At 45.9% G+C, this 23,440-nt stretch overlaps 1 protein-coding gene across 2 annotated transcripts in view; it reads left to right on the top strand.

Annotated features, from left to right (window-relative positions):
- The window catches only part of ZFAT (zinc finger and AT-hook domain containing), a 234,782-nt gene that overhangs the window by 82,519 nt on the left and 128,823 nt on the right, over positions 1-23,440 (top strand). The window contains exons 4-5 of one of the 2 annotated variants that reach the window (XM_003276274.3): positions 18,323-18,508; positions 20,129-20,279. In XM_003276274.3, coding sequence (XP_003276322.2) covers positions 18,323-18,508; positions 20,129-20,279 — 337 coding nt within the window. The remainder of the gene's footprint in view (positions 1-18,322; positions 18,509-20,128; positions 20,280-23,440) is intronic. The other variant, XM_003276277.4, reaches the window with a different exon arrangement.

Here is a 23,440-nt window from a genome sequence, read left to right as displayed (position 1 = left end):
TTTTATTCCCAAATTTCGGTGGATTTTCCTAGGCATCCCCTGGCTGTATGCCTTTCACCTTCCACCTTGACTCCCTAACGTTAAGCATCTTTATGACATAGGAACCCATCTTATCCTTACTCTGAACGCACCCCTTCGTGACACCCATTGCTGTTCAGGGACAGCCTAAGCTTCTTAAGAAACTGCTATGTCACTTAGGACCTAGCCGCTGCCCGCTCTGCACCCTGACTTCTTACCCTCTCCCACTTTGCCCACCTCTGGATCTGCAGTGAACCTCTGAAAGCCTCCAGTGTCCTGTGCCCTCACCATCTCTTGTACATGTCATTCTTTTTGCTTGCAATGTCCGTTTGCCGTTTTCCCTCTGAATATGCTTAACCTTCAATGATCCTGGCAGATGCACAAGCCCCCTGAGCCAGCAGGGCCCCATCCCGTCATCTGTCCCTTCTCTATGGAATGCCACAACCTTCTCCTGTGCCAGTGATTCCTGCTGGTCTTCAAGTCACAGCTTTATTTCCCCTTTCCAGCTCCAGAGTCCCCTCTCTTGCGCTCAGCTTCCTAGCAGATCCAGGCTTTTCATTGTGCTGTGCACATGCCTCGGTGTGTTGGAGTCGCTGGTTTGTGTGTTTGTCTCCCCATCAGCTGATAACTGAGAAGGCAGGAGCCCACACTTGCACCATGGCCTGGTTCCCTGTGGACAGAATAGGGACACATCTCTCTTTTCTTTACCAAAGTCCAGGGCCAGACTCTAGTCCTTGGTGGATTTGGCACAAACAGACCAAGTAACTTGTTCTGTGTGGGTATGTCACTTCCTGGCTCTGTCTCCAGCTTTCAGAACAGTGCCGGGCACACAGCAAGTGCTCAGTGAATATCTTTTGAGTGAAAATACCAATTCTCATAGAGCAGACACAAGAACTGTGCAATATCTAATAGGTGGGAAACGCAAAGTTAATTATTTTATACCTTGCATTTGTATTTCTCTGCGGTGTGGCCCAGTGACTCGGATGAGGCCCTGGGTAGGTACATGTTGTGGCTGACTGGCTGCCATCTATACTTGCTCCCATGTATTTCCGAATCTGAAGCTGCTTTAGTTCTTTTTCCTTCTGCTCTCCTGCTTTTCACATTTCGGCTTCAGCCATCAATTTTTTCACTGGTACTTAAGGGTTATGTATGGAAGTTACCTCTTGTTTGCCATCTAATGCAGCCATTTGAATTGGAAACCTTGGAGCCATCTTGAATTCCTCCTTTTGTCTCATCTGCAAATCTCTCAGTCCCTAGTCCTGCCAACATTTCTTCCTTCCTCTCATTGCCCCAGGTCCACTGTCATCACCTCTAATGCAGACAGTTTTGCAACAGTCTTCAGATGGGCCGCTCTCCTTCTGAATCTGCTGCCTGTAAGCCCACACTCCCAGAATGGTGTAAAATACATGGGGTCATGCTGCTTCCTGCCGGTGGGCCTCCCGTGGCCTCGCCTCCCCTGCTCTTGCTGGGCACGGATGGATCTCACTCTGTCCTGGGACTGCTTCGTCTTGGGCCACTGCCTCTGTATGCCATTGGCCCCACTGGTCTTATGGATTCTTTTGTGCAGGCAGAGCTTTCTTCCTGGAAAGCCCCCTCTACCCTCTAAGCTGGCTAATGAATTCTGTCTCATTCTTTATGGCGTGCACAATCCCTCAATGTAGGCAGTCCCGGCAAACATCTGCCTGGTGAAAGTACCTGTGTATGACCTTTGTTACTCCAGTAGCTTCTTATACTTTACATAGTTCAGATAAAAAGTTCAGATAAATGATAGTAAGCTACGTTATCAGAGTTGTTTAAAGGAAGAAAGTGTGGGCCCTAGAGCCTTGAGCCCATGGGGAGCTCCAGCATGCCCAGGGGTGGGCCGGATGAGCAAACTGCAGTGTTAATCAGGCTGCTGAGTTTTACATACTTGCGTTTACACACTTCCAAACTTCCCCAAGCCATCCCCTCCAGAACTTCCCAGAGATCCTTGGAATCCCAGTTCTTGGCTCAGCAGGGATTGTGAAGCTCACCTACCCCAGCTGGGCTCCCCAGCGACGCTGCCTCCTCTTCTGTGTGACCATCTGTCTCTGCTGCCGTGTGGGTCACTGTGTCTCTGCTCTGATTCGACCACCGCGGCAGGGCGCCATTCTCTTTTTTAGATGAAGAAGCTGAGGCTCTGCTAGGTGAAGGAAGTTGCCTGAGCCTAGCTAGAGGGTACCTGCTGGAACAGGGATTCTGGTCCAGGACCCTTGGACTTCCTAGCTCAAGCTCTTGCCACACAGATCCATCAGTCTTCAGGGATGCTGCTGCTGATTGGGTGGTCCTCTGATTTTCCATGCTGCCCTGCTTCAGAGTCGTGTGAATTCAAACCTCCAGTCCTGGTGGCAGTGATGTCTTCTTGAGAGACGTGTCAGATAGAAACAGGGCTGACACTGCGGCCCCCCCTCTCACTGCTGCTTACTGTGACTCTTAATGACCAAAGGGCACTCGGCCTTTTGCAGGGGCAGAATCCCCCCCCAGCAAAATTGTGAAAGGAAGACTTTCTTCCTCAGCATCTCGGAGGTCACCTTGGGGCTGCTGGCTCCCAGGGACTACGTGGTAGGCTGGTGTCTGGAGGCAGAGGGAGTGGCCTCATCCTAGAGTTGCTGTCTGAAGTTCAGTGATTCTCAGTGTGGAGGGTCCGCGATTGATCCAGTGTGATGCAGCCCATGGCACAGGGGGCTTTTGCTCTAATTAACGGTCTCATGGTGACCATGCCTGAGACTGGAGAAGTACTGGAATGTGTGGCTCACGGCTCGTGCCCAGCAGTCTGTAAATCTGGACATACTGCTGGGGCCGAGGCTTCCCATCTCAGGGAGACTGGCTGAAGCCAAGGGCTGAGTGAGATTCCTGCAGCAGGCAGAATCTCTTCTCTTTTTTTTCTCCTGCTTCCTGAGCTTGTACTATTATTGGGCACCAAGTCAGACTTTGGGGATCGAAGTTGAGTAAGACGAGTCTATTCCCTTGAGCAGCTGAGTGTCTGGGGAGGAGGACAGTGATGTAAATAGACAATCAAATGTGGTAAGGTGAGCCATCTGCAGAGGGAGCAGGGCAGGACCACGCGTCTGCTGGAGCGTGTCCTGGAAGGCTTCCTGAAGGAAGAGGTAGCCCTGAACTCCATCTCTGAGGATGACTTGGGACTGGGGGAGAAGGTGGAGAAGGAGATGGAATAGGCATTTCTCTCATGATGGTTCATACAAAAGCCTGCAGATAGGGGAACACGGGCACATTTGAGGAGGTCTGGGATGGTCACTGCAGTTAGTGTGTAAGGCCACCATGGGTGACCTGTGAGACAATGGCCTCGTGCCCTTCACAGGTTTATTTTCCTGGCAGTTTCTCTTTATTGGGAAGAGCACATGCTGGAAGCAGGTGCCTGCCTGTTCTTCCCCTGTAGTAAGAGAGATAGGAGGATGCAAGAAAGCCTAAAGGAAGAGGGTGAGGAAGAGCACATTCAGCAGGTTTGAATCAGTGTGGGTGTAATAAGTGCTTTAAACTGCTTTATTAGCAGTGTGGAGTGAATTGGTGGCAGAGTCCCAGAATATAATCCCTTATCAGTCTGCTGTTCTGACAACTGTTCTGGGCTTTTTATTAATGTGGCTGATAACACTTTACTGTCTGGGGCATTCTGAGATTTAATTAGTTCTTGGGCAATTTAGAATAGGTACTTTAGAATATTAGTGCAGTGTTAATTATAAATGAATGCATATGAACTAATTTCTATAAATATGTGATTGCATTTACATTCAACTCTTTAGTTGCCTGCTTCCAATTCAACATACTTTGAATTACGAGTTACATGTGAGATACTCTGTTGTGTGGGGAATTCAAGGGTGAGAAATGCAGACACAAATCCTGCACTAACATTGTAGGGCTGGAAAACAAAGCAAGACCCCTCCTATTTTTTTGAGACAGAGTTTCGCTCTTGTTGCCCAAACTGGAATGCAATGGTGCGACCTTGGCTCATTGCAACCTCCACCTCCTGGGTTCAAGTGATTCTTCTGCCTCAGCTTCCCGAGTAGCTGGGAATACAGGTGTGTACCACCATGCCCGGCTAATTTTTTGTATTTTTAGTAGAAACTGGGTTTCACCATGTTAGCCAGGCTGGTCTCAAACTCCTGACCTCAGGTGATCTGCTCGCCTTGGCCTTCCAAAGTGCTGGGATTACAGGTGTGAGCCACCATGCCTGGCCACAGGACCCCTCCTAAAGAAGCACTTCTAGAAGAGGTGGGATGGTAAACAAAGAACAGGAAGATTTTGAGGTAGAAGGAACTTACTTGAGAGATTTTGTATCAAATGAGCTTTGTTTTTCTTAGTAAGGTGTGGGAAGCTCATCGGAGTTAAGGGTGTGTGTGTGTGTGTGTGTGTGTGTGTGTGTGTGTGTGTGCATGTGCACATGTGCCTGCACGTTAGGGGCTGAGAAGAATGGGAACTTTTTGAGCCCTCCTGTGGGTCATTCATGAGTGTGTCAGAGGCACTGAGCGCCTACTGTTTGTGTACCAGCCATGGGGTGGTTGCTGACTACAGGATGTCGCATGAATGGAGGTCTGTAGGGTAGTTTCTTAGAGTGTAGTGGGCTGGGGAGAAATGACTCCGACACTCTGAGGTAAGTGTGGGGAACAGCTGGTGGGGGCTCCACAGGGTCTTGGGGGAGCTTGTGGAAGGGGCTTCTCTAGCAGCCTGGAGAGCAGGTGAGGTGGGTAGCTCTCTGGTGACTCGCTGGGGCAGAGAGTTGAAGGCCACATAGATGTCGAGCTCTGAAGAGTGGGGCTGGGGGTAGAGGAGGGCAGGGAGAAGAGGGGAGGAGAGGAGGGGAGTACTACCTCTGCAAGAGGAAATAGCATTTGCTCAGACACAGAGGAGCCACTGGCCACACAGAGGAGGCTGATGCAGTGATCCTGGGAAGTGTTCTGTGGCATCTGAATCCAGCAGTGGGAGTTGAAATAAGGGGACATACTGTGGAGATGTTGAGGAAGTGCAATTCACAGGACCTGGTAGAGTTCGCAGAGGGGAGCTGCCTTGGTTTTGGCTGGTGGCCAGGGTGAATGGTGGCATCCCTGCCAACCTCGAGAGCCCAGAGGAGATGCAGATTTGGAGGAAAAAGGGTGAGTTAGTTGTGGCCACATATTGATCTGGGGGCAGCATGATGCACGGAGTCTAGCATGAGGTCCTCAGTGGAGGAGGGGCATGAGTAGAGACTGGGTGGAAGCAGAAGAATAAACCACCAAGGGCAGCCTCGTAAGGCCCCCTGCGGGGAGTGTCCAGGGATGGAGAGCAGGGAAGGCTGCCTTGAAGGAGGAAGAGGATGGGTTGAGGATGGTGAGTGATGCAGGGAGTTCAGTGAGAGGAAGCTGGGGTGAAGACTCCATTGATTGGGGGTGTGCCTCGTTGCTGACTTGAGTGGGAGCAGTATCAGTGGAAGGGGGTCAGTGGGAGATGCTTGTAGTGGGAGGGAATGAAAATGGGAATGGAGAGAGGAGTCATCCAGAGATGACTAAGAGGATGGCTTGGGGGAGCCATCAGGATGCCAACAGAAGGCAGGTGGCATGCTCAAATGGGTGACTTGAAAAGCTAAGACCCTTTGTAAAGGTATGTTCTGGTCTAGGTACAGCATCAAGTCATAGTGTACCTGCGGGACTGAGGGCAGCTGGGAACAGCAGGGTAAACACGCAAGAGGGGAGAGAAGTCACCAGAACACTGAGGGAGAGAGCTGTGGCCTTTGGTAGAGGATGAGGTCAGCTGTGATAACCTGGCAGGGAGGGAGCCTGGAGAATAAATACCGTCCCCCTCCCCCCCGACTTTCCCCCTTTCCCCCTTTCCTTTCGTCTCCTGCTGGTGCCTCCACTGGTCAAACTCAGTTGGAAGCCACAGAGCAGTAGGGCCCACTGTGTGGTCCTTACTGGTCAGCCTTGGGAGCTGGGTGGAGAGCGGGGAGGGGTGACCTGGAAGGGCAAGCAGGACCTCACCAGAACTTCAGGGGACTCTGGGTGCTTGCTCATTCTCTGCCCTTAAAAGGGACACACTCGGGTTTCTGTTCCTTAAGTAATGGCCCCCTCCAGTTTACATCAGAATATCCCGTTCCGTTCCGTGCAGGGGCGCTAGACCCTGCTGTCGTAGAAAGGGCTTCAGCCCTGCGGGGCATGCACACCATTCGCCAACATCTGCTTCCCTCTTTAAGGTTTGCATTCCACGCTGTGCGATGTCATCGCTTTTTCAAATGCCGTCTTTTCCAAAGGAAATGAAATATAAAGAAGTATGCTAATGTGCTAGGGTTGAAGAGCAGTGCTGCACAGTAACAGTTACAGTTCTTGGAACATCAGCACCTGGGGAAAACGCACAAAGCTGGGTGGTAGGGGGAGAAAGGGGCTCGGTCGCAGCTCATGATTAATACAAACCGAAAGAAACCAGAAAGAAGTCATCATTCCAACCTCAGGCCTGAGTAGGACTTTCATGTATATAATTGGGCGTGAAGTCGACAGACTGGCGTGCGGCCAGTGTTTCCTGAAGGCCTACTGTGTGTGCTCACCACGTGCGAAGGTTCTGCATCTGTTCCCTCATGTGAACCTTACAGTGACTCATTCTGCAGACGCAGATAAGTTTAGAGTGTTCCAAATTCATCCAGCTGAAAGGCAGAGCCTGGATCTTAGCTGAGATGCCTTTAACTCCAAATCTTGTGTTTTTCACCATGCGTTCTCAAAACAGTGACTTTCTGTTAAAGCCGTATTTCACGTAGTACACTGTACCTCTTAATTCAGTAGTTTTAATACTGTTTCCAGGGCTCTTCAGAGATGCTTAGTGGCTGGGGCTAGAAGGATACTGAGGACAGGTGTGGGAGGCTGGCAGGGAGCTCATCCACTTTAATCTGAGAGATTGTACTTTTTTTAGATTATTTATATTGAAATTGCCTAAAAAGCAAGAAAAAGGTCCTGCCACTTAAAAAAATTGGAAAATTACCATCCCAGTGTGCTGACAATCACAACTGAATTCAGACAGTGATGCTGCATGATGTAAAACTTGATGGACAAGGGGACTTCAGCTAACGGCCTTGTTTTCTGGAAGAGCACATTTATAAGAGCCTTGGAAAAAAAGTGAACTATTAAAAGACTGGTTAAAAACACACGCCATGTACATAATAGTAGAGATACAGGTGCTAGTTAATGCTCAAGACAGTGCTTTGCAAACTGTCATGTGCCACTCAGAAGATAAGGTATTGTTATTATTATAGTATTAATAGTATAGTTGATCTCCCTTCTGTGATATTGACTAAAGGGAAAATACTAGACAGGCATAGACTGCTGTTAGAAATTTCCATTTACACCCACTGTTGCTGATGGAATTAATGCTGGCCTCCCTTCCTGTGATCTGGCTTACCCAGGGTAGGGCCATAAAGAGCTCATTGGGGTTTGATGTCATCTAGTCTGCTCTTCCTCTTAAGCATCTCAGACAGATTTCAGCTATTGATCTCACTAAAATTACATTCTGTTTTCTCTTGGCTAAAGAGTCTTTTTTAGAACTCAGTGAAGATATTTTTAAACATTCAATACAATGAAAACAAAATACTACTTTAGAATCAACTGTGTAATTAGCGCATATACATGAAGAAGCAGGATATTTGAAGAGGGTTCATTTTGAAAATGGCATCTAGAGGACGTGGAGTTTGACCTGGGTCACCCCAGCAAGCCCAGAAACCCCTGGGGCTCCCTTCAGTGTCCTAATTTTCCACATTAGGATGTGTTTGTTAAAAGACATCTGCTTGCCAGCTGTTCTCTGTCAAGCACCCTGCCTAGGCCCAGGGACTCAACCGGATTTTCTCTGAAACAAGTGTTAGTAAATTATCCAAAATTCCCCGTCAGCATCCGCTAGGGGGCTTGGATTTCAGCTGGGGGTCTTTGACCCCGCACTGTATCCTACCATCTCGGAAGACTGACTTTTAGCAGCCGTGCTTATTGCCAGAAGGTTCAGTGTATCTCAGTGCAAGGGAGATAGGCATTTATTTGTTGAACAGAACTCTGGCTTTCTTCAGTCCCCAAGAATTGCCTCTTCATAGCACAGAGAATCACTGCAGAGCTGGAAGAGCTGGGCACACCATTGACAAGCCAATAGGGGACTTTAAATGCCTGGGCCTGAATGGCAGGCCAGAGCAGCAGCCTGTTGCACCCGGGAGCCAGCTGTGCAGTTGACTGTGCAGCGTGCCTTCTCAGGCTGGAGTGGGGCGGTTCATCTGCATGGAGTGATTAGGAGCAAATGGCCTCTTGCTGTGTATGGGCACTTGGCTGAGGGTGCACAGAGCAAATGCCAGCCTTACTTCGTCTACCTCAGCCTTCAGCACAGCTGGGCCCAAGCCCCGGGTCAGAGAGAGGTGGGTGAGAAGGAAAGGAGCGGTGTTTGGATGCTGCGGTGCCTGAGCTTCCCGTAAGCCTTTCACACCTCTGCCTGTGGTGAAAGCAAAAATGCTGTTTATGGAAACCACTTATAGTCCACTAGCCAGGCCCCTCTGTTCTCTCCAGCACCTTAACACAGTATTACACTTTGCCATTTGACCGTCACCTCATCTCATTGTGGAGCCAGGTGTTCGGCTGGCTCGTCTCTACACTCTTTCTAAACTTCCGCTCCTGCAGAGCGTCAGAGGCAGGAGGGGTTGTGGGAAGCACTCACCTTGCAGTCTGCTGGACTTCAATGTGATGCTGGGTGTACCACTCATGGGGACAGTGTCCAGGCTCAGTCACCTCTTCTCCTCACTGAGCTTTGGACTCCTTATCTTTATAAGGGGCTTGGGAGCAGTCCTGCCTCACCAGGATGGTGGAGACTGAGGGAGACCATGGCATGTGCAGCGTCCTGAGTGGCTGCAAGAGGCCTTCCCTTGCTATTTGTTTAATGACTGGATGACTTTCCCACTTTGTGAGGTTGGAGGCCCTTCCTCTCTTTCCCCACTTTACTGAGTATCTATGATGTTTTGGGCACGGTGGAAGACTTCCAGTGAAATAGGCTAAATCCTGCCAGGCCTTACTGAACTTACATCCACCTAGGGGAGACAAACAAGAAACAAGTAAACAAATACGTAGACAAGCCACTCACAATAACTGTCCTTATCAGTAGGGACTGTTTGTATGAGATGTGTTTGTTAGATGTGTTTGTTAGATCAGAGCTTAGAGCACTAGACCACAGTTGCTGGTGGTCCGCAACTGCAATGGTTGGACTTACGGTTTTTCAACTTTACTATGGTTTGAAAGTGACATGCATTTAGTAGAAACTGTACTTTGAATTAGAAATTTTGATCTTTTGACTCTGTCTCAAAAAAAAAAATTTTTATCTTTTATTTTTATCTCTATTTTTTATTACTATAAAATTCATATTATTTTTATAAAATAGGCTTTGTGTGAAATGATTTTGCCCAACTCTAGGCTAATGTAAGTGTTCTGAGCACATTCAAGGTAGGATAGGCTAAGCTATGATATTTGGCAGGTTCGGTGTTTTAAGTGCGTTTTTAACAATGATATTTTTGACTTAGGATGGGTTTATTGGAAATGTAACTCATCGTAAGTTGAGGAGCATCTGTATTTAACAACACAAACTTTTCCTACTTCCCAAAGGCCTGCACTCTACCAGACTGAGGTAAAATGATTACCTTCTAACATACTGTGTGGTTTAGTTATTTATTATGTTTTAAACTGATTGTCTCTTTCCTCACTAGCATGTAAACTCCAGCGGGCAGGGCTCTCTCTCTGTTTTGTACACTAAGGTATTACAAATGCTAGAACAGTGCTGACCACTCCATAAGTATCTGCTGAACGAACTGTGGCTGGTAAAGAACAAATAAATGCTATAGTGTGTACATAATTTACAAGTAAATGTTTATTTCTTTTGTGCAGAAATGATATGTTGCTTGAATATGGACACTTAAGAAAATTTGAAAACAAGAAAGTGAGACAGGAAAATCATCTCATAAGGAGAATATTTTATTTAGTAGTAGGGTATAATTGTTAAACTTTGTATTGGAGATAGAAATTCTGTTTTCAGAGGAGACACGCTTGGTATGAATATTTAACCAAATTGAGGAGAGGGTAACCAGCAAGCAGGCATAGAAACTGAAGAGACAGACTTGAAATCAGACCCAAAGTTGACCTGGCCCTCCCTAGTCACAAGCAGCCACTCTTTTGCAAATAAAAATGCACAGAGACTAGAAACCAGGGGTGTGACTCCCTGCCTCATTCTGCAGCAAACACCACATATACCAGGACAGCCTGGGGTAGGAAGCTGGCAGACACTCAGACGACCCCAATGCTGCACCTCTCTTCTGTTGCCACAACTGCACAAGATGACGAGTGGCTCTGGAGCAGGAATATGGGCGTCGCAAAGTGTCCTTCTCTGTTCGTGTTTCCTGAAAACTCATAGCAATGAATTTGCTCATAGTAACTGTATTAGTCTGTTTTCACGCTGCTGATAAAGACATTTTTCTTCCCGAGACTGGGAAGAAAAAGAGGTTTAATTGGACTTACAGTTCCACTTGGCTGGGGAGGCCTCAGAATCATGGCAGGAGGTGAAAGGCACTTCTTACATGGTGGTGGCAAGAGAAAAATGAGGAAGAAGCAAAAGCGGAAACCCCTGATGAACCCATCAGATCTCATGAGACTTACTCATTATCGTGAGAATAGCACAAGAAAGGCCAGGCCCCATGATTCAGTTACCTCCCCCTGGGCCCCTCCCACAATTCGTGGGAATTCTGGGAGATACAATTCAAGTTGAGATTTGGATGGGGACACAGCCAAACCATGTCAGTAATCATGGTCGAGACTATCTGCAATTTAGTGAATCAAGCACATGGTTTACGGCAGCTCAGAGGGCTCTTGTGCATGTGCAAGGTGTGTTGGGCAACGCAGCTTATTTCTAAGCAGGTCACCATACAAACTGTCTGTTTCGTAGTGGTGAAGTCTCTGTTCCCAGAGTGGTTCACAGATAGTGTAGACGGCATTCCTTTGAGATGGTTGCGTGATAACTGCCTGATGACTGGAAATTGTACAGAATGAGCCCCCCATCATCCCATCTGCCCCTAAAGGCTTGGGGTCCCTGAGTCTACATTAGAACCCAGACTTTCTGTCATGGTTCTTAGTGTGTTGCCATATCATTGTCCAAGAAATATCTAATCTTAATTGTTGTTATTAATACTAGCTGGGACATTATGTTGTATATTTATTTAATTTGCATGGTAAAGATGATAAAAGTCTTAAAAACAAAGCTGAATCTAAAACAAGATATTTTGGATTGAATGAACTGAAGCACTTCCAACATAGGAGGAGGGCTTTGTTCATTGGGAGAATGTGGAGGTAGGGGTTTTCTTGCGTGACTGTGCAGAGCCATGGCCCCTGCTCCAGGAGTGTGGGTGCATGGGAAGCTCTCGTGGCCGTCTAGAACCACCAGATGCTGAGAGCAGAGGTGGGAAGCTCTCCTCAAGATTGCCTCTGACGACTAACTTAATTTCATCTGGTTCTTAGGATTTCTAAATTTGGTGCCTATCAGGGTGGCTGCCAAGACAGGGGAGTGAGAGTAGCTATGGTGTGTGGTTGAGAGAGTCTTTGGGGTGGTGTCCCAGATATGTTTTCAAAAGGCAGAGAAGGTGAACATTGATGAGATGTTTAATAGGTGCCTGGGGTTTTCCCCGTAATTGTGTTCTTCCTCCTTACAGCCATCTTTTGAGGTCCTTATTTATATTTTATTTTTTATGAGTGATTTTAGGGAGATTCATCAACTGTCCAGAGTTCCATTGCAAGTGGTTAAGTTGTGTCCTACCCAAGCCTCTCTGACTCCAGAGTGCTACATGCCCACTGCCTCTCTGCAGTGGTTCCATTAACCAGTCCCTGTGCTGCTCAGGCGAGCTGGTTTGTAGCGAGCTCACAGCATGACTGAATACAGCAGCCATGCGCAAGAGGGAGAAGCAAAACCCATCGACAGCTATGGAATTTTTAAAAGGAAAGGAAGCTGGAGGGGAGCATAGGCAGGAAAGAGTAGAAAAGTTTAAAAAGTCAGTAATTCAGAGGAAGCAGGAGACTATTGAAAAACACCTACTGAAAGGCCATGATACATGTGAGCTGAAGATGGGACATGCCAAGCCCTCAGAAAAGCATCATCAGCATGGCTTCTAGGTTGGGTCCTCAAGGCATTTCAGTGGACAAAATGCAACTTTGAAAAGTACAAAGATAGGTCAAGTGAGGATATAGGGAAATTGGTGAACAACCAGGTCAAATGGGAACGAGGACTTTGGTGTCCAAAAGGGAGTGGGCAGAAAATTACTAACAAGGCTGTTGTTAAAATGTCTCTCTCTTTTACCCTGTACCCTTCTTGCTTTCCACAAAGAAGTATTCAGCACCTAGTACACACCAGACCTAATGCTGGGGATGAGAAACACACAGTCATGCGGCTGTTGAGAGAGGTGGGTTCAGGGCTGTAAGGAGCATGGTGTGTACAGGAGTGCAATGGAGAACCTGATATTTCTCTCCATGAAGCACCTGCTTTTGTAGGCCAGAGTCTCTGGGTGGCATCTGGGTCTCCATGCCGGTTCTTCTCCTGCCTCACCTGCCACCCCCCACATACTGGGTGTTTTACCTGGAGTTATTTGCTACTCCCTAAATGCACCTGGCATTTGCCTCTGAGTGAGCATGCGTGTTCTTTTTCGGTGGGAGCCTTGTTCTTTTCACAGTGCTCCAGGCCTCAAGGGATCAGTTAAGATCATCTCCAAGAACCATTTCCAAGGCCGTTCACTGCAGTGCCTGGCACCATGGTACCTGAATTGGTTGGAAAGCTTAGTGTTGAAGCTTCTGAAGCTCTCAAGAATAGAATGTAATGTCCGGGGACTGTGGATCCATGTTGCATGAGGCCACAGAGAATTGATGAAGGATGTGGGGTCTTGGAGGTGTGTATTTGGGGCAGTCTTGAGTGGGCAGAGTCTTAGCTTAGGTTCCCCACTGGAAGCAGGTTTGGCTGCAGGTAGTTTACCTGAGTGGTAGTCCCAGGAAGCAGGAGTGGGGGAGTGAGAAGAGTGAGACAGGGAAGGAGCAATGCCAAGGGCTTGTTAGTGGGGTCCCTGCTGTAGGTAGTGGGGATTTGATTCTCAAGATATTGCCATGGGCCAGGCACAGTAGCTCACACATGTAATCTTAGCACTTTGGGAGGCCGAGGTGGGTGGATCACTTGTGGTCAGGAGTTCGAGACCAGTCTGGCTAACATGGTGAAACCCTGTCTCTACTAAAAAAAATACAAAAATCAGCTGGTTGGGATGGTGCGCACCTGTCATCCCAGCTACTTGGGAGGCTGAGGCACGAGAATCACTTGAACTCCAGAGGTGGAGGTTGCAGTGAGCCGAGATCGCGCCACTGCACTCCAGCCTGCCAGCCTGGGCGACCGAGTGAGACTCTGTCTCGAAAAAAAAAAAAAAAAGGTGCTGCCATGGTGACTCCCAGAATTGTCTGCCTAGACAGTATCCAGAGCACTGATTCCACCTTAGCTGCTACCAGAGTCACGTTTGGGCCATGGGATACAAGGAGAGCCCCACTGTCCCTTGCTGAGGGGAGGACCAGAGCCTGCACTCAGCACGGACTCGAGGCTGGTGTGGTCCAGTGGGTTGAAGGTACGTGGTGTTCTGTTCCCTGCTCTTTTGTCTCTTCCAGGTTTTTCTTTTACTATCTGTCGTATTTTTCACCCTTTCTCCCTGCAACTTCCTTTCTCCTACCTTCTTCCTTATGTAATAGTTCCACCTATTTGTATGTGAGGGCCTTGGAATTTAGAGATTTAGACGTTGTTTGGTCTGACTTCCCATGTAGTTCAGAGCCTTTTCCACAGCATTTCCAATGGTATATGTGACTTCCTGGAAAACCCTCCTTAGAAATGTGTCTGAAAAACACCCTTTCATCAGACAGCTCTAACTGTTGGAAGTTCCTTTCTGTGCTCTGAGATGTATCGCAGGGGACTCTACCCATTGGTCCTAGCTTCATCTTTTTGAACACAACAGAGCAGGTCTTCTTCATTGTCTGGCTCTAGCCCTCTGGAGGCCTACGTTAGGCTTCATAAAATTGCAAGAAGTCATGGAACCAACCTCCAAGAGGTCACAATATGGATAAGGCATGTCAACAGATAATTGCAAGCAGTGTGGGAAAGTCCAACCATTGGTTCAGTGCTGTGTGTGTGTGTAAAGAGAATGGAGGAAGTAAGAAGGTGAAGGATACAGAGTATCACAGAGGAGGGGAAATCTGAGCTGCCTCTTGGCTTGTCACTCAGACAAGCAGGGGTGTGTGGATCAGGACATTGTGCAATGCATGTCTGTGTGCCAAGGTCCAGGGGCTATAAACAGCACCGGGTGTCGGTCAACTTGTGGTTCAGCATTGTTGGAGCCCAAAGGGGTAGGAGATAAGTACGTGAGGCTGTGTGCTTGCAAGTCATGGCCTTGATGGTGCAGGGATAATGGGAGAGGATTTATGGCAATTCTTGGAGGACTTTACCTAGCACTTTCTCGTAATGGAGATGGGAAGGAAGCCCGATGAAGGGTTTTAAGCAGGCAAGTGACAGGATTAGATTTGGATTTTTTTTTTTTTTTAAGATTTTTTTTTTTAAGATGGAGTCTCGCTCTGTCACCCAGGCTGGAGTGCAGTGGTGCGATCTCGGCTCACTGCAGGCTCCACCTCCCGCGTTCACACCATTCTACTGCCTCAGCCTCTCCGAGTAGCTGGGACTACAGGCGCCCGCCAGCATGCCCGACTAATTTTTTGTATTTTTAGTAGAGACGGGGTTTCACCGTGGTCTCGATCTCCTGACCTCGTGATCCGTTGGCCTTGGCCTCCCAAAGTGCTGGGATTACAAGCGTGAGCCACCGCGCCCGGCCTGGATTTTTAAAACAATTCACTCTAGGGTCTAGGTGGAGGAGGATGGTTCAGAGAGTGTGTTAGTCAAGATACTGTTAGCAGAGGCACTGGTTAAAAACGAGTTACTAATGAGAATGTTCTCTCATGTAACCAGAAGTCCAGGCACAGTGGTTCAAGGGCTGGTCCAGGGGCACATCTGTGCCATGAAAGCCCCAGGATCCACCTCTCTCTTTGTGATGCCCAAGGAATTATCATGGTCTTTCACTTGGCCTCTCCTAGCTGCTGGGTGGTTGCCTCAGTTCTAGCAGTGGACATAGCAATACCTAGCTGAGGAAGAGAGGCAGTACTTTCCTCATGAGGAAGGAAAACCACTCCTGGAAGTCCCTGGACCCTTCTCCTCAGACCCCTGTAGTCCTAGCTGTTCAGACGGAGCAGCATTCCGAGTTCCTGGAGTGGGAGGTGGCATCATGCTCCAGGAGGGATGGGTGTTGGGAATGCGTAGGGTGGATACCAACAATGCACAGCCCAAAGCAGCCATGGGGAAGGAAACTCAAATTGGAGCTGTAGGAATGGTGAGGGGAGAGATGAGATTCTTGTGCGGTCTTCTCTTCTCCACCAACGCCAGCTCAGGTCTCCATTGGCTTTTAAAACGGCATGGCGCCAGACCTTCACCCACATCCAGCCACTCGGTTCTGCAGTGTGTTCCTAACATACGATGCCTAAAGCAGAGTCTGGACGCAGTTTATCCAGACGCAGTTTATCTGGTGCAGTGTGGTGATCTCTTCAGCTGCTTCTTATTAGTGTAGGTGAATGTCGTTTGGCTTTTGTTGATTCATGCTGTTCACCTGGGTTGAGCTTCTGGCAAGTTCTAATTCTCAGGTCTTTTTTTTAAATGTGAACAAATCTGTTCCTGGCATATCACCCACATATTGAATTGTATCCCATGGTGAATTCCGGTATAAAGCAAAGCATCATTTTAAAAGCAAAAAATTCTGTAAAATGTTGTTTCTACCTTTTTATAGCATCCAATATATTCTGCTATAGTTATTTATGCGTGTGTATCACCCAGTATGTAGGCCACAAAAAGAACTTCTGTGACTCAGGCAATTTGTAGACCTTTTGAAATGTTTTTATTATAGGCACTAAAAAGTAAAATAAAACTAAAACTGCTGTTAGGCATGATGCAAATCAAGCCTACAAAATGTAGGCACTGCCAGCGACTTTGAGATCACTTGTTTTCCTCATTCTCCGGCTTTATAGGAGTCATCGTGCTCTTCAAGGGAGGGACACGTCTGATGGTCTTGACTTTTTCCGTTTAGCCTTGGAGAGTGATGCAGTTCTGTCTGATTCATGATCTCATCTATTCATTCTTTTTAGCTCAATGTTACCATATTTAGTGCTGATACTAGTTATATGATTAAGGACGTTTTCCAGTGAATGAAAGAACTTCTATAAAACTGTTTCACTAGGTCTAAAAATGGTCCAAGCACCTGGATTGTGGGACAAACACAAAAAAAACTTTATAGAACATAGAAAATTAGAATGTTTGTTTTGATCAGTCTGCCATTAGCCAAGTTTTTTTCTTGCCTCTTCTTGAGTGAGCTTTCCTTGAACCAACCTGCCTCCCTAAGAAAGAATACTCCTCCATTTTATCTTTTCCCTCCAGGCATTCCTTGCTACATTTACTTGGGGAACTGGCTTTAGGCAGAGTTGAATCACTGGAAACAGACCGAATGGCCTCTGTCTATCTCCCTTTGGTTTCTCCTGTTTCTGCCATATTACTGCATGGTTCCGATCTCACCTCCCTATAACCCGACCTTGCAGCACTTTCTGGACCCCCACCTTGCGCCTGCGCACCCTGCCTCCCTTCATCTGTTTCCACACTCATGGCTGAGAAAGGCTTATGTGGAATTGTTCCCTGTGCATTTGTCATATGTTCTGAGGAAGTGAATTTTGGGCAGGTTATTTCAGGTTTTGTGGCTCTATTTCTAAGAAAGAGAAAACTCCTTTTCCTCCCTTCCCTATATTTCCTCCTCACTTAGGGATCTCAAATAGTGTGCATTCAAGAGATGGCTCTCAAATAATGTGCATTCAAGAGATGGCTCCTTTGTTCTTCACTTGGATATCGAAGCTTTTCTTACCCCTCAGGCTAATGCCAAGGGTAGCCCTGTGGAATTAGCTGTTGTTCTTTCTGTGGCTGACGCGTTCCCTCTTCAGTGTATTTCAACATTTTTTGAACCCGTTCACTTTGCTCTCTGCAGCAGCGGCATAAATGTAATCCAGCCCTTCCCGGCTTAGACACCTGTGGCTCTCCATGGCCTTCCAGAGGCAGCAGGCAGGCCCCAGGCATCGTTTCCCTTCGCTCTTCCATTGTTTTAGGAAATTTTAGACTAGAGTCAGCCTTGAAAAATCAGAAGATTTCGTGTAAATCTGAATTTCCAGTCCCGCCGTGAGCCGTCAGAAGACCCAGCAGGCTGGTCCTCTGTGGGAACTTGAGCCTCCTTTCCTTCCAGCTTCTCCCCCGCCCCAGGCCTGACTGGTCTCCATGCACATTGATGTTTCACCTCCGGTTCCCCAAAGGAAGGTTCCAGGCTTCTCATGGCCATTCAGGGCCCTCTGGGGCCCAGCTCTGATGCCCTCCCCTGGTTTTATTTCTATCTCCCTGCTTCCTCATGGAGTTGTCACCACATGGGATACTTGGGCACTGGTTGATACTTTGGCTCTGCCATCTGTCCCTAGATTGGAACACCATCGTTTCCACCACACCCACTCCTTTGCCGCATACCCCTTGCCTGTATTCCCTGACCATTGCTTCGCACATGCTTGCTTTTCATGTGAACTGAGGGTTTACCTCCCCATGAAGTGGAGAATCTACCGTCCTTTCCTGTAACCATCTCAGACCCTTGTTCATCTCATTTGGTGCGCAGCAGACTGCCTTGGACTGCCTGTGCTGTTTGCATGTCTGCCTCTCCCCTGCACTGTGGGGCCCTCGAGAGCAGGGTCTGCACCTTATCACTCTTTTTGACCACCATGCCTGGCACCAGACAGTAGCTGATAACTGTAAGTTGAATAAGTGAATGATTTATTTCTTAGAATATAAATCTTGGAGACCTTATCTTCTCTGCAGTGTTGTTTATTAATGATTCTGAAGTCTGCTAGGCCTCATGAAGACAAGACAAGACAAGAAACTGTCTACTTCACCCAACAGTGTATGCCCAGGGCCTAGGTGATGGCCTGTGGCGGGGAGCAGTGAACATGTACTGAATCGAGTGAAGGAGTGAAGAGCCACCGTGGTACCTACAGTGATTCCGTGGTCTGCGTGGCACTGCAGACCAAAGAGCTGTGTTTCCTTTACTGTCCCGTGAAAGAGTAATGTTTACCTTCCAACTCTGCCACTGATATAAAAGGATACCTTATGCATCTTGGTATTTGCTCCTTAGGTAACGAGTCTGACCTTGAACTAGAAAAGAAGTGTAAGGAAGATGATCGGGAAAAAGCCTCGAAAAGACCACGGTCACAGAAAACAGAGAAAGTCCAGAAGATCTCAGGAAAGGAGGCCGGACAGCTTTCTGGGGCGAAGAAACCCATCATAAGTGTGGTTTTAACTGCACACGAAGCAATTCCAGGTGACTGCACCAAGCGGGAAAGGACAAGGCAAGACCCTTGTCAAGTCTGTGCCAAGGGCAGCCTGATGTCACAGTCTGAGTCAGAACACAGAGCTGGTGCATTGGTGGGGCTCTCCATTTAATCACCCACTAATTCGAGAGGATGAGACCTACTTACTGCCCAGGTGTTGTGGTTAGTGGATGGAGGAGAAGCTGTGAGGGCTGCTGTGAGGGCCGCTGCTCTTGCTGTAGTCCCACAGCCCCGCGGTGCCGCTCCTGCTGGAGTAGTGGTTCCGGGAGCAGTTTGTTTTCTTCATCCTCTCACCCAGCTCTTCCCCTGGGTGTGTGCCTTCCCCTCCTGCTCTCAGCCATGCTGTCCTGCATGTGAGGCCGGCCCATTCAGCCAGACGCATGCAGGCTGCTGCTCCAAAACCCATGCTAACTCTGCCCACCTTCTGTTTTGTATTTTTTTCCTCTGTACACACAGAAAAGACGTAAACTGACATAGATACCCACTATTTCCATCTCTCAAAGGTTTAGAGTTCTATTCTCATTTTTCTTTTCTTTCAAGATCAAGACAGTGGGAAATGTCCTAAGGTGGTATCCTGGGGTGCCTCTGATCTTTTTTTGTATTTTTAGAAGGGCTCACCAAATATTTTATAATACTAGAAATTTCTATCTCTGTATTCTTTTACATGAAATAGCTGGTGGATATGTGACACTATATTTTTAAAAAAGATTTCCTTCTAGGATAGGACTCTTAATAAAAAAAGCAGTTTATAATAGTGTTTCAAAGTATAATATTTTTTTCCCTATGTGTTTGAGGTGATTGCTGTCAAATAAAATTTAAAAATTAAGTTTAGGATTTTAAGGACGGCTACAGCCTTTTAAGTGCCTATTTTCAATGCTAAGAGTAACTCATTATTTAAAATGAAAACTCTGAATAAATTCTTCTTCTGTACATCACTGCAGACCAAGGTGATTGGTAGATAACAGACCATATAAAATTGTGTGATTAGAAAAACTTTCTGGAAAGTCACTTTGTCTGTCCTACTCACTTCAGAACACTATTATTCTGGAAAATAAGAAGCCCAGAAGAGAATTTCCTATTTTCAATTGTTGCTAGAGAAAGTTTCTACAATTTTTCTAAAAATTAGTGGTAGTATTTTGATATTTCTTTAAGGAAGGGTGAAAAGTGTAAATAATTCCTTTGCAATTCCAGAAACAAGGGGTAAATTGGATCTTTTTCTTTAATGCAGTTTGACACGGGTGACCTATATAAAACCTTGCAAGTAACATATATATGTATATGTATATACGTATATATGTATGTGTGTGTGTGTGTGTATGTATATATATGTGTACTTTTTAACATAAGTAGATCAAGTGAAAATATATCTCGAGGACATTTAGACAGATTATTGAAAAACTTGTCCTTTCTCAAACACATGCACACACTCACACACACACACACACACAGCCACCCAAAGAATTTAAATGTGTGAGCTGAGTGAAAACTATCTTGCGTGGGTATCAGACAGTACAGAAATATACTTCCCAGCACCATCCCCTCTGCTGCGATAGGGTCAGCGCCCACTTTCGATGCCTCTCAATAAGCAATGCCTTTTGCATCAATCTCAGGTGCTACCAAGATTGTACCAGTGGAGGCTGGGCCCCCTGAAACAGGAGCTACAAATTCTGAGACCACTTCAGCAGACCTGGTGCCTCGGAGAGGCTACCAGGAATACGCCATTCAGCAGACACCTTATGAGCAACCAATGAAGTCAAGCAGGTAAAGTGTTTTGTTCTGTGTAACTTCAGCCAGAGGCTGAATGTGAGTGAACTCCACAGAGTGCAGGAAGGATCAGTATGCTTGTTCGTTTGGATTCTGTTTATAAACTTGACTCCTTGATTCAGCGGTAGAATTACCCCTCCATTGCAGCCCTCAGTGTGCTCGCTGAGCCTCTAGTGTGTTGCAGAGTAGCATGCTTTTAGAACTGAGCACCAATCGGCTTAATGAAGCCAGAGCATTTTATTTAAAGCAAACCTATTTTTTACCTTCATAAAAAGAAATAGAAACGTAGCTTTAGTAAAGTTTTAGATATTTATAGCTTCACATATTACAATTTAGAAAAATATTTATTTCCTTCCCACTTTCAAAAGTAACACAAGTGTGTTGCAGAAGGGCTCACATGTCCCATATGATGTGGCATTAAAGTAACCTAGAGTTACTCTTTCTAGAGGTAGTTTAGTTCATGTGCTTCTATAAGTCTTTTGAAATATACTAACATATATTTGTTTAATTTTGTTGCTTTTTGCAAATACTAAATACCAAAAGTACTGCTTTCAACTTTTTTTTAAAGGCTTACTACACCTTGAAAGTCTTTCATTTTTAGTACACAGCTTAAAAAGCTGTGTTTGCTATTATGTGGATGTATTTTAGTTTATATAGTCAGTTTTTACTATTACGGACAATGCAGTGATTAACGTTTTGGTGCATACATCTTTCCATACTTCAAGGCTTCCTGTGGAATCAATTGCTAGAGTTGAAATTGCTACAGTAAAGGATATGAGTGCCTAGTGCTTAACTGACATTAAAAACTGTCCTCCAGATACACTGGATCAGTTTACCACCCATAGCAAACCAGTGTGTTTCTCTACACTCTCCCCAAGTTGTTTGTCTTTAGCCTGTACCTGCTGAAGTCGGTTAACAAACTCTGATCCCCAGAGGTCTGAAAACATTTCTCCCAGCTAGAAGGAAAGACAAAGAAAATGCCAGTTGCCCGTGGTTTTCCTGTTTCTGGAAGAAGAGAAATGGGGTGTTTTTGAGTAGAACATAAGCTTCAGGATGAAATAGACCTAGGTTGGCTCTAGACTATTCTGTATGAGTTCAGCTCAACAATTGAACACCATTTATGTGCTGGGCACTGGTGATATGACAAAGAATCGGACAGTTGCAGCCCCTGCCCTGATGAAGCTTACACTCCATTGTAACTTGACACACGTTACTTTGCATCTAACATTTGTTGCACAGTTTTAAGACTGTCTAATAGAATTTTAGTTTAGTAGTGAGAATAAGAGATAAAATATGCAAAGTGCCTGGCACATGTAGTGCTCTCATTAAATTATATTATTATGTCATGTGGTATGCTTCATTAATTTGTAGCCTCAATCCTCTATTCCTGTAAATGTGAACAATTGAATTTATTGATGAAGTTGTAACAATTCTCATTCCTTTGGTGAATTCATAATAGAATTAAGTCTCTAAAATCATTCTGTGTTTCAAGTCAGGTTGATTTTTAGACCTTAATTAATTATCTTCACAATATTTCAAGGTCTGTTGTGGGGGAGGTTCAGCTAAATGTTAATCTAGTTACAGGTAAATACACTGAATATTTAATCAACAGATCTAGGCTATATTTTTGTTGTCATGCATTCTATTAATATTTTATTATGCAAATTATAAGATAACCATGAAAGAGATGTTTTTGCATAAGGGTTTTACTTTGTAAAATACAGATAAAAACTTTTAGGTTATATAATTCTTCTCTCATAACAAATGATACAGAGTTATATAAAAAATTTTGGAAGTTCAGAAAACTGAGGGAAAAAAGTCATTTATGATCTTATTGCCCAAAGATAACCACTTATTATTTTAAATGTGTTTCCTCCCAGCCTTTTTTTCAGCATGTATATTTTATAAAATTGAGTTTATATTTTATATGCGATTTTGTATCTCACTTTTTAAAACTTTTTTTTTTTTTGTTTTCTGAGACAGAGTCTCACTCTGTTACCCAGGCTGGAGTGCAGTAGCACAATCTTGGCTCACTGCAGCCTCTGCCTCCCAGGTTCAAGCTATTCTCTTGCCTATTCTCTTGCCTCAGCCTCCTGAGTAGCTGGGAATACAGGTGTGCACCACCATGACCGGCTTTTTTTTTGGATATTCAGTAGAGATGGGGCTTCATTATGTTGGCCAGGCTGGTCTTGAACTCTTGACCTCAAGTTATCAACCAGCCTTGGCCTCCCAAAATGCTGGGATTACAGGTGTGAGCCACTGTGCCCGGCTGTCACTTTTTAAAACTTAATCACATTACATTTATATGCCTTTGTACAAATTAGTCACAAACATTTTGCTTTATAGCAACAAGGCATAACTTCATGAGGATATAGTGTTATCAACTCAACTCTTGACATTGGAGCCAATAAGATCTTTTAAAAATGCTCATCTGATTGTTACCCTTTTAGGCTTTGCCTTGCTCTTAGGGGTACAGTTGGCTTCCAAGACTAGCCCTGCCACCTCTGAGCCTTGTCCACCTGCTGTGGTTCCCCAGTACTCTTGCTCCTGCCATCTGTTCCAGCCATCTCGGCCTCTTTTCACTTCCTTAGTCTCTTCTTGCAGGCGCCGCTTCCTTTTCCTGGATGCCTTTCCTCCCTCTTGCTTAGTTAATATTTATCTGTCTTTTAGCTTTCTGCTCAAATGTCTTGTCCTCAAGGAGGCCTTCCCTGTCCCTAGACCAAGTCAATCTACCCTGACTGGACTCTCGGAGTGTCCGGCCCTTATCCTTCTCACAGGTAGCCTGATGGTCCTTGTCTGCTTACTTTTATATTTAGTACGTAGGCTGGCCTATGGCACTTTCTGGAAGGTGAGCTTCAGAGAGCAGGGCTGTGCTCGTTTTCATTTCCTTTTGTATCCTGAGTACCTGGAACACTTTTTAAGGGAATGAATAAGTGAAGAAAGATAAATGTGCAAACAAACTAGTTCCCTATGTTGGTACCTTCGAACAGCTTCCCGTTCTTAACTGTTGTGGAAAATGAGCCATGAGCACCATCATCTAAATTTTATATTCTTTCTTTTGGATAAATTCCCAGAAGTGGAATAACTGGATTAAGGAGTATGACCTTTTAAAGTTCTGCTGGATTTCTTTTTTCTTTTTTTTTTGAGACGGAGTCTGG

The sequence above is a fragment of the Nomascus leucogenys genome, chromosome 16 (genome assembly GCF_006542625.1).
Source record: "Nomascus leucogenys isolate Asia chromosome 16, Asia_NLE_v1, whole genome shotgun sequence".
In the NCBI taxonomy this organism is placed as follows: Eukaryota; Metazoa; Chordata; class Mammalia; order Primates; family Hylobatidae; genus Nomascus; species Nomascus leucogenys.
This window is presented reverse-complemented; position numbering and strand designations above follow the sequence as displayed.